Source organism: Mobula birostris, chromosome 26 (genome assembly GCF_030028105.1).
Source record: "Mobula birostris isolate sMobBir1 chromosome 26, sMobBir1.hap1, whole genome shotgun sequence".
Classification (NCBI taxonomy): Eukaryota; Metazoa; Chordata; class Chondrichthyes; order Myliobatiformes; family Myliobatidae; genus Mobula; species Mobula birostris.
Window position 1 is genome coordinate 46,214,438 of NC_092395.1, and position 13,168 is coordinate 46,227,605.

Genomic DNA, 13,168 nt, shown 5'->3' on the forward strand with positions numbered 1-13,168 from the left:
TTCCATAGGTGCTGCCTGGCCTGCTGAGTTTCTCCGGCATTTTGCATGTGTTGTGAAGAAATGTATCAACTCTATTTACTGTGTATGGATAAAGTACATGTTTGAAAATTTAAAAAATGAATTGGTATGTTTGTGATGGACAAGGGAGGTCACCTCAGAATGACCCTGACAGCTACATTTCTGTCTAGCTACTCAGTAAGGAAATTTAAGTGTGTTGTCTCTGAGAGAGGATGCTACATTCTGTTCTCCCGCACCAAGCAGCCACACAAAGTTGCACTGGGTGTAGAACAGTAACAGTGATGAGCACGTTTCAGGCCCAGGGGAGCCATGGACTGGATCGATGTTACAATATTACAAGAGCTTGGTATAACTCTCAGTGCACAGTAACTAACAATGATGAGACCTGCTGGAGGGTTTCTGCCCAAAACATCTACTGTCCCTTTTCCCCTGTAGATACACCCCGACCTGCTGAATTCCTGCAGTGTTTTGTTGTGTTGCTCCAGATTTCCAGCATCTGCAGACTCTCGTGTGCCCTTTGTAGTAGAGTGGTGGGTTCTAACCTGGTGCCAACTCTAAAGTCACTCTCAGTTGTGCCAACATCAGACACCAAGGGCAACAAGCATTCAATACTTAGTGTCAGTCCACGTAGGACTGCTCCACGACGGCATTCTTGGTCCTCCAGTTCCAACATTCACACCTATGACCCCACCTGTACTTTACAAACTGCACAGCCCCATTACCCATTTCTGAGCTGTTTCTGTTAGTGCTCACATTCCTCGGAATCCACCGAGTACAAAGTGAACAGTCAGTGCAACAGTGAAATACCCTCAGAGACCATAAAACCAAATGACATAGGAACAGAATTAGGCCATTCAGCCCATTGAGTCTGCTCCATTATTCACTCATTGCTGATTTAATTGTCCCCTTCAATCCTGTTCTCCTACCTTCTCCCCATAACCTTTGATGCCCTTACTAACCAAGAACCTATCAACCTCCACTTTGAATATACCCAATGACTTGGGCATCCACAGCCACCCATGGCAATGAATTCCAGACATTCACCACCTATTGGCTAAAGAAATTCCTCCTCATGTCGCTCCAAAGGGACATCCTTGTATTCTGAGGTTGTACCCTCTGTTCTTAGACTCCCCCGCTACAGGGAAACATGCTCTCCACATCCACTCTATCTAGGCTTTGCAATATTCATTAAGTTTCAATGAGATCTCCCCCTCTTTCTTCTAAACTCCAGCAAGTACAGGCCCAGAGCCATCAAATGCTCCCCATACGATAATCCTTTCATTTAAGGAATCGTTCTTGTGAACCTCTTCTGGACCTTCTCCAATGCCAGGACATCATTTTGAGATAAGGGGCCAAAACTGCTTACAATTACACTACTGAATAAAGCCTCAGCATTACAACCTTACCCTCATATATTCTAGTCCCCTTGAAATGGATGCTAACATTGCATTTGCCTTCCTCACCACCGACTCTACCTGCAAGTTAGCTTTTGGGGAATCCTGTATGAGGATTTTGCACCCCTGGTTTCCAAATTTGCTCCCCATTTAGGAAAGAGTCTACACCTTTATTCCTTCTGCCAAAGTGCATGGCCATATATACTTCCCTACCCTTTATTCCACCTGCCACTTCTTTGACCTTCAGCAGTTTCTTTGCTTTCTCAACACTATCTGCTCCTCCACCTATCTTCATATCAGCCGCACTCTTGACCAAATCCATCAATTCCGTCATCCAAATCATTGACATATAACGGGAAAACGAGCAGACCCAGCACCGAACCATGCAAACACCACTAGTCACTGGCAGACAACTAGAAAAGGCCCCCTTTATTCCTACTCTTTGCCGGCCAATCTTCTATCAATTCTAGTATCTTTCCTTTAATATCAAGGGCTCCTACCTTATTAATCAGCCTCATGTGCAACACCTTGTCAAAGATCTTCTGAAAATCCAAGTAAATGGATCCACTGACTCTTCTTTGTCTATCCTGCTTGTTACTTCATCAAAGAATTCCAAAAGATGCGTCATTTCTCCTTGAGGAAACCATGCTGACTTTGGCCTGCTTTATCATGTGCCTCCAAGTACCCCGAAACCACATCCTCAGTAATTGATTCCAGCATCTTCCCAGGCTAATTGGGCCATAATTTCCTGCCCAATGCTTCATCCAAATGGGGGCACACTTGGAAGGGGCACCCTAAAGGGTGTCTACCCTATCAAACTGTGGCCAGCTCTTATCTGATGGCAGATTGCCTCTGAATCCTGTCTAATTGGAGGAGATAAGAATGCCCCCAGCTTACTAATGACTGTTTGTGTATGGATGGATGTGGGTCTCCAGAGTGCCTTAGTCATGACTGAGATTTTACAAACATTCAGGGCCTCCGCCACGTTGAAGGCATAGTGTTTAGAAGCTGAAAGATCTGCACTGATCACATCTTTAGCTAGTTGGCCCAAATGTCGGTAGAAGACACTCATCTAGTGAACACCACACTGCACAGGACAACACCAGGACAAGAAACTACAGCTTATTCCTTTAGCTTTATGATAACCTGGATGCCATTTATTGTCTGTGTATAACAAATAAAAGCTCCTCAACTTCAGTGGTTTCAGTAACAGAGCTGAATTGGACCATTATCCAGACCAGATTAAAGTCTGTCACGAGCCTTGTGGCCCATCAGGCCTGTGCTTATGCCTGTTTCTGTGGCGTGAAGCAACTGAGAGTACGAGACTCACCTCCCCGGATAGGACGCCAGTCTATCGCGAGGTTACCCCCCAGCATTTTGCCAGTACCCATTCTCAGCTGGGTAGACCGGAGCATTGTGTGGTTAAGTGCCTTGCTCAAGGACGCACACACTGCCTCGACTGAGGCTCGAACCCACGACCTTCAGATCGCTAGTCTAATGCCCTAACCACAAGGCCACACGCCACACTATTATCCAGACCAGACCTTGTATCAATAGCGTCAGCAATGCTCCCCACTCTCCTTGTATTTTGAAGTTTATGTAATTATCATTCAAAGATATTGTAAATTGTCTGACAGTCAAATCATGGACCAGGCTATTACACTGTAGTGAATTCTAGATATTTAGATAATATGACAAATAACTTATTTTAATGGAAATATGTGGAGTGTCTGATAGGTAGAATATTAATACTTGTAACGAAACTCTCAATGTCCTGCTCCCAATTAACCAAAGCCCAACCTGCTGCTAACGGCTAGGGCCTGGGAGATGAGGGTCGATGTGGAAAGGAGGTTGCAGTTCCCGGATGTGGTGTACACAACCCCACGCCTGGACATTGTACTGTGGTCAACCGAAGACAGGAAAATCATTCTGGTTGAGCTGACTGTGCCATGGGAGAAGGGATGGGAAGAGGCCCATGAGAGAAAGGCCTTGAAGTACCAGCCCTTAGTGCAGGAGTGTAAAGACAAGGGATGGCAGGCATCGTTGTTCCCTGTGGAGATCGGCCGCAGAGGTTTCCCAGCCAAATCAGCATGGCGGTTGTTATCAGCTCTGGGCCTGCACGAAAGGAGCAAAAAGCAAGCAGCTTGTAGGATGGGGGAAGAGGCAGAACGAGCCTCTTGTTGGATATGGAGTAGGCGAGAGGAGGGAAGCTGGAAGCCAGGAGCAGATGGGCATGTCTTTCACAGTTGGGGTTGCCAACTTTCTCACTCCCAAATAAGGGACAAAAGTAGCAGTCAAATCCCGGGACACTTTACCCCAAGAAAGACTACCATGACCATTAAGCCTTGTGCGGGCACCTGTGTGCGCATGCACGTACGTGCCGATTTTTCCCCCCCACAAATCGGCTTTGCCTTCATCTTCCCGACTATACTGTACATACATTATTTCTACTTTATATGGGCTGTGTATTTATCATATCATTCCTGCTTTTACTATATGTTACTGTGCTTCATCCTAGGTCATATGTGTTATTTGGTATGATTTGTTAGGTTATTTTTTGGGTCTGGGAATGCTCAAAGATATTTCCCATATAAATTAATGGTAATTGCTTCTTTGTTTTACGCCATTTCGGCACGAAAGGTTTCATAGGAACACTCTACCTTAGCGGGGGAAATACGGGAGAAGGGCGGTCCCATACGGGACAAACTAATTTAGCCCAATATACGGGATGTCCCTGTAAATACGGGACAGTTGGCAACCCTATGTTCAAGTTCAACAGTGTGTGACAGGGAATGAGGAAAGGTGTAGCTGACTCATATCGTTTTCCTCTCGGCCCGGTGGTTGGGGACCGCTGTCTTAAAAGACCCTATCATATCTGCCTCCACCGCCGTCGCCGGCAGCCCATTCCATGCACTCAACACTCTCTGAGTAAAAAACTTACCCCTGACATCTCCTCTGTTCCTGCTTCCAAGCACCTTAAAAATGTGCCCTCTCGTGCTAGCCTTTTCAGCCCTGGGAAAAAGCCTCTGACTATCCACACGATTAATACCTCTCATTATCTTGTACACTTGTGTAAACTTGGAAACAAAAGTGTAAACTTGCCCACAAAACAGAGGACAAATCCAACCTACACAGCTACAGGCAATCAGTCTTCAATAGCATGGTGAGGAAAGCCATCTTACAACATTTCTTTGCGAATAACAATAACAACAAAACCCTGCTTTACACAGTCCTTCATAGAGAGAAATCCCAAGATACTACATGGGAGTATAATATTAGGTCGATTAGGGTGAATAATTGGCTTGTTTATCGTTGCAATAAGCACTCCTGCTCAGGGCTTAATTTGCCAAATCCTGCCCGTCCAGCTTGCTAACCTTGTGGTCTGCATCACTGGCCCTCACATCTCCTTCGGGAAGTCCATTCGCTTATGAATGAAGCCCCTGCCAAAGATGAGTGTATATTGGACGAATGCATCTACACTGTGCTGGTGAAGGAGACCTGAGTGCAGGATGACGACGTGTCAACTGCCCAGTTCAGAGGGGAATTTGCAACCCCTCCGATAATACAACCCGTATTATCCTGAATGACTTCTCCAGGCTTGGGTTTACATGGTCAGCAACATTCATGCCTCATAAGTGTCAGGAAATGTACCACAGAAATTCCACAACGCACTTCAGCACAACTTCTTACCAGTTACAGAAAGGTCAGAGAACAAGCATGATTATATTCTAATGCTCCCAAAGAAAAAACTAGATTATATCAACAATAAGATCCTGTGAAGGCTCCCGGACATGATATTATTCCAGAGAATTTATGTGCTGGGATCTACAGTGACACGGATGGGTCCTGAAGTCAGTCTGCCAGCAAATAATAGTTGACCCTTCTCGCCAGGGTGGTCAGGCACGATGGAATCCACAAGTAACCATCCCACTGAATTACGTTCCCTCAGGCCAGTGGCAGCACAGAAAATGGTGGCCATCATAAACAGAACACTGTTGGCTTGATCTTACTGTGTGGCACAATGTGTGTTTCTCTTCCACTCTCTTTCTCTGTACAGTGTGTTTTTTTTTTGTTTTTTTTTAAATATTATTTTATTGCTTTTTAATTGGGTTATTCGAGTTTCTTGCTTTGTGGCTGCCTACAAGCAGACAAATTTCAAGGTGTATAATTCATACATTCTCTGATAATAAATGCACTTTGAATCTTGAGTCTTTGAATCTATTTAATTCTACTCACCACCTTGAATGGTGTTGGGTTTTAATCTGAAAAGACAGCTCTGGATTGTCTATTCAGAAAACACAATGTACTTTTAAAGGGACGATGAATACTTTTGAATGATATTACTAGAAACTGGACTGTATAAGTCCAGTTTCCACTCATATCCCAAAGATGAGTGGATTGGTGAATTATCTGCTCCCAGTGTGTGGGTGACTGGTGCAATCTGGGGGTGGCTGATAGGAAGGTAGGAAGATTGGTTACAAAGAAAACTAGTGGGAGAAATGGATCTGCTCTGCGACCTGGCATAGGGTAGATGGGCTGAAATGGCCTCCCATATCTCACTTCTCAGCCTGCAAAAATACAAACGGGACAAGGAGTCGGTTTTGTAGAGAGATACAAGAGAATTTAGAGCTGCACTGTTTCAGAAGACACAATCTGGACACCCAACTACACAATCCAGGACTATTTTGTTTCCAATCTGTAAAACCAGTAAAAGGCAAATCAAGTGGTCGTGTTTCTGGTGAGGTAAATGCTGTGAAATCCAGTGGGCAAGTTGTACCCTGAGATGGTCAGAGTGCGGAGGGAGATATTCTCTACAGCAGAGTGAGTTCATTGTTCCTGAACGCTGCCCTCAACTGTGCTACAGACCATGGGTCTCCACCACCCAATTACACTCGCGTGACCTCTAAACCAACTAACCCATGCCTTTGGAATGTGGCAGGTCACGGGAGAAAGCGGCGGGAATTGAACCCAGGTCACTAGCGCTGAAAGAGCATTACGCTAACCGCTAGACTACCATGCAGTCTTTTTCAAACAACATTCACTGAAAGATCGAAGGGTCTGACAGTTATACAAGAAAGCTGATTATTGTGGGTACACAGCCTACAATTCTCCATCTGTTCCAGCCCTAAGTACACTTGTTTAAAAATATCTACAAATCTGGAATAAAGATTTCATTGTTAGTGTTGTGATGCACTCCTGTCAGTGGCACTTACAAAGTTGTCTCCTCACTGTAATGTGCTTTGTATATTGGTATACCAATGACCTCTTCTACTTGTTTGTGAAATGATTCATCAGCAGTTCACACCAATGGTAACAAGTATTGTGAGTGGAACTAACTCCGGAAGTTTACATTCTTAAATTTGACTGCTTGAGGAGTGTCAGAATGGCACTTAAATTGACGCTGGCATTAGCTTCCTAAACACAATATATGCAATCAAAATGTTGCTGAGTCTTTGCCAGAAGATGCTGTCTGCTATTTCAGATAAAATATTGTGCCCACTGGCTGCAGAAGTTTAAGTACAATCAATCCGTGTAGCTGGACACAAACTCTTTTTGGGTTCTGTGCTAATTTGCCCCTTTTGCTAATTGAGTTCAATCTGAAACCACCTTCAGAAATTAGAATAAAGCAGGCTACATAGGTCGGCTCTGACAGGCTAACACATTAAAAGATACGACAGTAAACAAGTAATGACGGGCAGTTACTGTGTTAATACACAGTTTACATGTAATATTTATCCCTTGGAGGTAAATAAGAATCCAACAGGAAAAGCAATCCAGCCACAGTGATCAAGAGAAGTTAAAGGTAGCATCAGGTCAAAGGAAAAGGCTTATAATATTGCCAAAATATATAGCATTCAACCAAGGAGGATGGAGGTCGGGGTGAAGGGGAATATGATAGTTGTCTGGAAGAATTGCAAACTGATGGTAAGTACAGGTGTCCCCCGCTTTACGAAAGTTCGCTTTACGCCACTTCGCTTTTACGAAAGACCTATATTAGTGCCTGTTTTCGCCAACCGAAAGAAATCCGAAGAGGATTTTCACTTTTACAAAAAAAGGCACCCACTTTAAACTTGTGTTTACCCCGAGAAAGGCTACCATGACCGTGAAGCCTTGCGCGGGCAGGTGTGTGTGCATGCCTGTACGTGCCGATTTTTTTCTACAAATCGGTTTTGGCTAAATCTTCCCGATTCTGATAAGTGAAACTACACTGTACATTCATTATTTCTACTTTATATAAGCTGTGTATTTATCATATCATTCCTGCTTTTACTATATGTTACTGTTATTTTAGGTTTTATGTGCTATTTGGTATGATTTGGTAGGTTATTTCTTGGGTCTGGGAACGCTCAAAAATTTTTCCCATATAAATTAATGGTAATTGCTTCTATACTATACGCCATTTCGGCTTACGAAAGGTTTCATAAGGATGCTCTACTTTCGGATAGCGGGGGAAACCTGTACTTCTATATAAAAAAGATTTCCTGAAGTTAATATGGGCCTCTTGCTGACAGGGGTAGGAGAATTTACACTGGGCAATAAGGAAATAGTAGGGAAATAATGAAAATATTTTGTGTCTCTGTCTTCCCTGGAGAAAATATGTAAATATCTGAGAACCACAGAACTGGAGTGAACGAGGAGCTGACAGAAGTTAGAAAAATATTAATGGAGAATTGAATGAGACAGGACCCACAGGGCCGATGTCCTCCATCCTAAAGATTTGAAGGCTGCAGTGACAATGGAGAAAACAGATGCTTTCTTCCAAAATTCCACAGGAAGGTTATCACAGATCAGATGTAACAAATGTAACTATTATTTAAAAGAGAAAAGAGGAAACAGGGAACTATGGGCCAAGTAGTTTGACATCTGTGGTAGGGAAAATGGCGGAATCCATTTTTAGAGAAGTGATAACAAGACAGTTGAGGAGAAACAGGACAGTGTGAAAATAACGAAAGGGACATCACATTTGCTGAACCCAGCAGAGTTCTGTGAAGTTGTAAATAGAATATATAAGGACAAACAGTTGAAATGCTACATTTGAGCTTACTGAAGGCCTTTGAAATGGTGCCACTTGGGGATATTAAACAAAATTGGCGCAGAAGGTTCTTGTGCTGGAATTAATTAGGGATTGGTTAAAGAACAGAAAAGAAGATAAAATATAAGTGGGTTGGGTGGCTATGACTACTTGAGTGCCAGAAGAATCATTGCTATGGCCTTAGCTGTTCACAGTCTAAATTGGTTAATATCCAAGTTTGCTGAGGATATTAAACAGAGTGGGTGGCAGTAGGTTTTGTGGGTGCATGGCCATGCAGTAACTGAAATGCCCCCACACACATACCCTTTGTTGCTGTGCAGCTGAATGGTAGCGGAAGCAGTAAGGGCTTCTGTTTCTTAGACCCTTACTGAGCTGACCCAGGGGCCAGCTACCCTTTATGTACTGAACAAAATTTTGGAAATGATATTGATGTTTGGTTTAGTGAAAGGTTAAATCTCACCAGGTTTCTGCTTTGAATTATCGAAAAGAGGAAATGAAAAAAAAAGGAAACAAAACCAAGTTAAAATCCCAGTATTTAAAACAACACTATGATTTACCTTGTAAAGCGGACACTGCAAATGTTACACTCGTAGGGTTTCTCTCCCGTGTGAGTCCGGATGTGACGTGGCAGTTTTCCAGCTCCCTGGATCACCTTCTCGCAGATTGGACACTTCTGGAATGCCTTTGCTCTCACTTTTTTCTCGCCTTTTTTAGACCAGGAGGAGTAGCCTTCAACCTCAAGGGAAGGGTTGAAAAAATTCAAGTATGATTCGAGATCATTCTCTTCTTTTGCCAAGTTCTTGGTGTCGTACGTCTCATCGACTGAGTTGATGATCTGTTCGAGGAAGGCTCGAGAGGAAAGGGTATCATCGTCTTCCTTGGTCATCTCTGGTTTTACCTCTTCACCTGGGGTGAAGTTCGGATGCATAGGTTGGTGTTCCAGAAGTCCTTCTTCCTCAGGAAGGCGGAAGTCACTGTAGTCCCCGTTTTGTGAAGGGGAAAAGGAAGGGCCGGTTACATCTTCTCTCTTGAGCCACACCAGGGGCTTCTCCACTGTTTCTGTTGGCTGCTCACCTTCCATCATTTCTGCATAAGCCCCCTCTGCCTTCGGTGCCAGCTCCTCGCTAACTCCATTTTTAAAGTGCACTCTTGGAAGGTCTTTTATCTCAGGACCTGTCCACTGGCTGTCGACATGTCCATTTGCCGGGCTGCATTGGAAGTACTCTAGATATTCTTTTGCTCGTAGGAGGTTTTTCTGATCAATTTGATCTACGTAATCTGCCATCTCCTTATTGGTCAGGGCATTCGACACAAGGAGATCATGGCAAACGTTGCTCACACATTGGATCTCCAGTAGTCTTGCCGCATTTAAAATCTCATTTACATTCGAAGTGCTTATAGTCAGGGTTGCCGTGTATGCAAATTCCAAGAGTGCAGACAGCGCTTCTGCCGAGACAAAGTCTATTTCGTAAACATTCTGTTGGTCCACAATGGCCCCCAGTGTGAAGAGCTTCTTGAAGTATTGACTGCAGGCTGCCAGGACAGATCGATGGGTCCGAAATTCCTGACCATCCACTATGATAATAACGTCACAGAGATAACCATAGTTCCTCTGCTCATTAAGACTACTGAGAATCTCACTGCTGTGATCTGGGAATGGGATACCTATAGGGCCATCTACTCCATTGGCCATCTTCATGGACAAAAGTCTGGAAGGGAAACAAAGTAGAAATAGATTTAGCAGCATAATTACAGTCATTTGCAACGGTATAAACATTAATCAAGTGTTTAATAGAACATGAATGCATTTACACAACACACACAAAATGTTGGAGGAACTCAGCAGGTCAGGCAGCATCAATGGAGGGAAATGAACAGTTGAAATCTCAGGCATAGACTGGAGTGAAAAAGGACTGAAGGCAGATTGAAAGAGTGGTGAAGGGGAAAGCAGCTTGAACTGGCAGGTGAAGGTGTAGATAGGTGGTAGCTGAGGGAAGAGGGAATGATGGGAGAAGCTGGGAGGTGTTAGGTGGAAGAGGCAAAGGGCTGAAAAAGATGGGATCTGATATGAGAGGGCAGTAGACCATGGAAAGAGGTGGGAATTAGTAGGATGATGGGCAGGCTTTGATGGTGGGGGAGGGGAAAGGGCCAGAGAGTTAAGGGAAAGCAAAGAGGTTACCAGAAGTTAGAGAAATAAATGTTGAAGGTGGCAGGTTGGAAACTACCAAGACACCACACTTACAAACTTTGCCCTCTCACCTGGATTCACCTATCACCTGACATTCCCTCCCCCATCATTTTATTCCAGCTTCTGGCCTTGTTCTTTCTCATGCTGATGAAGCCCAGAATACCAGCTGTGTATTTCCTGCTATAGACGCTATTGGACCTGTTCAGTTCCTTCAGCATTTTGGGTGTGTTTCTCCAGATTTCCAGCATCTGTCACAGTTCTGTTAACATAAACTGTGGAATAAACTTGTGAAGGCATCAGCTTCTCTGCCCAGAAGCAGCTCTCACAAACAGCAAACTGGTAACAAGAAGACAGGTTTCCTTTTCCTAAATAACTTCTGCCTGGTCATCAGGAATTTCCCTACTTTTCTAAATTTTGGGATCTTTCACATAACCCAAGGAAGCAGACAAGGCCTCAGTTTAATATTTCTACGTGAAGGGTGGCAACCCCTCAGAACTCTATATTAAGAACTAAACCTTCCTAATGAGATGCACTGATTGGGCCTTGGCTGCAGCGTCAATGGCAAGCCTTTGCTATGTTGCAGCACTGCACCTGTTCCAAAGAGCCCAGGTTCATAAAAACAACCCCAGATAAAGCAAAAGGTTGAGATCCTTATCACAGTACAGATAACTATCAAGGTGTGCGTGGAGTGCTGTGATTCACAGAGAATGCTATTTCAAATCCTTCCAAATCTGCGAACTTCAACTGACCTTGATATAATCACAGCTGTGACAAAATTCAATTCAATACTGGGCAATGTCTGGCAGGTACCAGCACTGAGATAGCACCCTCCAAATTTACATGCATACCTTAAAGAGGAAAGACATTGCAGGAATTTGGGACTTTAACCCACTTGAAGCAGTCTACTGGCCTGCTGCTGGAGTTAGTGGAACATTTGTTCTCAGTTACACTGCATACCTCCCCCACACCTGACCCTTCAACCCTGTCGTTCCATTAATAACTAACTAGTTACCCAGTTAGATTGTGATGGTAATTCAAGATCGTTTCCAGTACACAAGTGTAAAGGGAACAAAGTAATTGCTACTCCAGATCTGTTGCAGCACCGAAAAACCTGGTAAGATAAAGAACGTGGTAATAAAGAGACACAGTCAATAAAGTTACACGCGTAAGGCAGCTTACATACATAGACTGAGTATATGCCCATGACACTAGGCACAGGGCTGTCTACATTAGGTGACCGACAGGAAGTGATAAACTAGTGGTGTGGGGGTGTGGGGTGGAGCTGTTGATCAGCCTTCCTGCTTGGGGAGAGCAACTGTTTTTGAGTCTGGTCGTCTTGATGTGGATGCTACGTAGCCTCCTCGCTGATGGGAGAGGGACACAGAGTCCATGAGCAGGGTGGGGAGGGATCCTTCATGATGTTTCTGGTCCTTTTCTGACGCCTTTCTGGGTAGATGTCCTTGATGGCACTTAGGCTAGTGGGGCTGATGCACTGGGCAGTTTTGGCTACCTGTTCACTAGCCTTCCCCTCCACTCCAGTGCCTTTTCCGTACCATGCAGCGACGCAGCGTGCTAGGATGCTCGCTAGTGTTAATCTGTAGAAGGATGTGAGCTTTGATCTGCCTCCTCTGAAAGCAGAGGCGTTGGTGCACATTCCTGAGTGTGTAGGATGCGTTCTGGGACCATGACAGGCTGTGCAAGAAGTGCCCTCCCAGGAGTTTGAAACTGTTTGCAGTTTCCACTGCTGTGCTGACAATGTAAAGGGGGTTGTGAGTGGTGCAAGTTCTCCTGAGGTTGATAACCATCTCCTTTATCTTGCTGATGTTAAGGAAGAGGTTATTTGCCTGGCACCAAGCCTTGAGCTCTTCCACCTCCTCTCTGTAGGCTGTCTCATCGTTGTTGGTGATCAGCCCCACCACTGTCACACCAAGGACATATTTGACAATGTGATTACTCGGCTGCTTGGCCGTGCACAGTGTACAGCAGTGGACCCAGCACACAGCCCTGGGGGATGGGGGGTGGCACCAGTGTTGAGGGTGATGGGGAGGGAGGAGCGACTGTGCATCCTGACTATCCGAAGTCTGTTGACTAGCAAGTCCAACTCCCAGTTGTACAATGGTTTATTCATCAAGGCCTGTGGGACCAGAGTGTTGAGTGTCAAACTGAAATTCAGAAACAACATTCTGGCACAAGTGTCCTTGCTTTCTAGGTGTGCCGGGACCAGGTGAATGATAGGTGCTATAACATCCGTCACAGAGCGGTTCTATTGGGAAACACATCGGTGAGTGTGCAATGTGGCAGGAATGGAGTTTCTGATATGTGCCATTATCAGCCATTGAAAGCCCTTTATGATGATTGGCGTCAGTGCAACCAGGCAGTAGTCATTTAGTTCTGAATGTGTAGAGTTCTTTGGTACAGGAAAGATGGCAGTTGCTTTGAAGCGTGTGGGGACAGCAGCCTGGATGAGTGAAGTGTTGAAGATGTCCTTACAGAGGACAGAGAGCTCTCCCTGGGTACACAGCCTGGGATGTCGTC

General features: G+C 44.6%; 1 protein-coding gene across 6 annotated transcripts in view; it reads right to left on the minus strand.

Moving 5' to 3' along the window:
* Window positions 1-13,168, minus strand: part of LOC140188390 (zinc finger and BTB domain-containing protein 7A-like) — a 155,548-nt gene that overhangs the window by 14,620 nt on the left and 127,760 nt on the right. For all 6 annotated transcript variants that reach the window (XM_072244619.1, XM_072244617.1, XM_072244621.1 and 3 more), the window contains one exon: window positions 9,003-10,154. In XM_072244619.1, coding sequence (XP_072100720.1) covers window positions 9,003-10,144 — 1,142 coding nt within the window. In that variant the 5' untranslated portion in view covers window positions 10,145-10,154. The remainder of the gene's footprint in view (window positions 1-9,002; window positions 10,155-13,168) is intronic.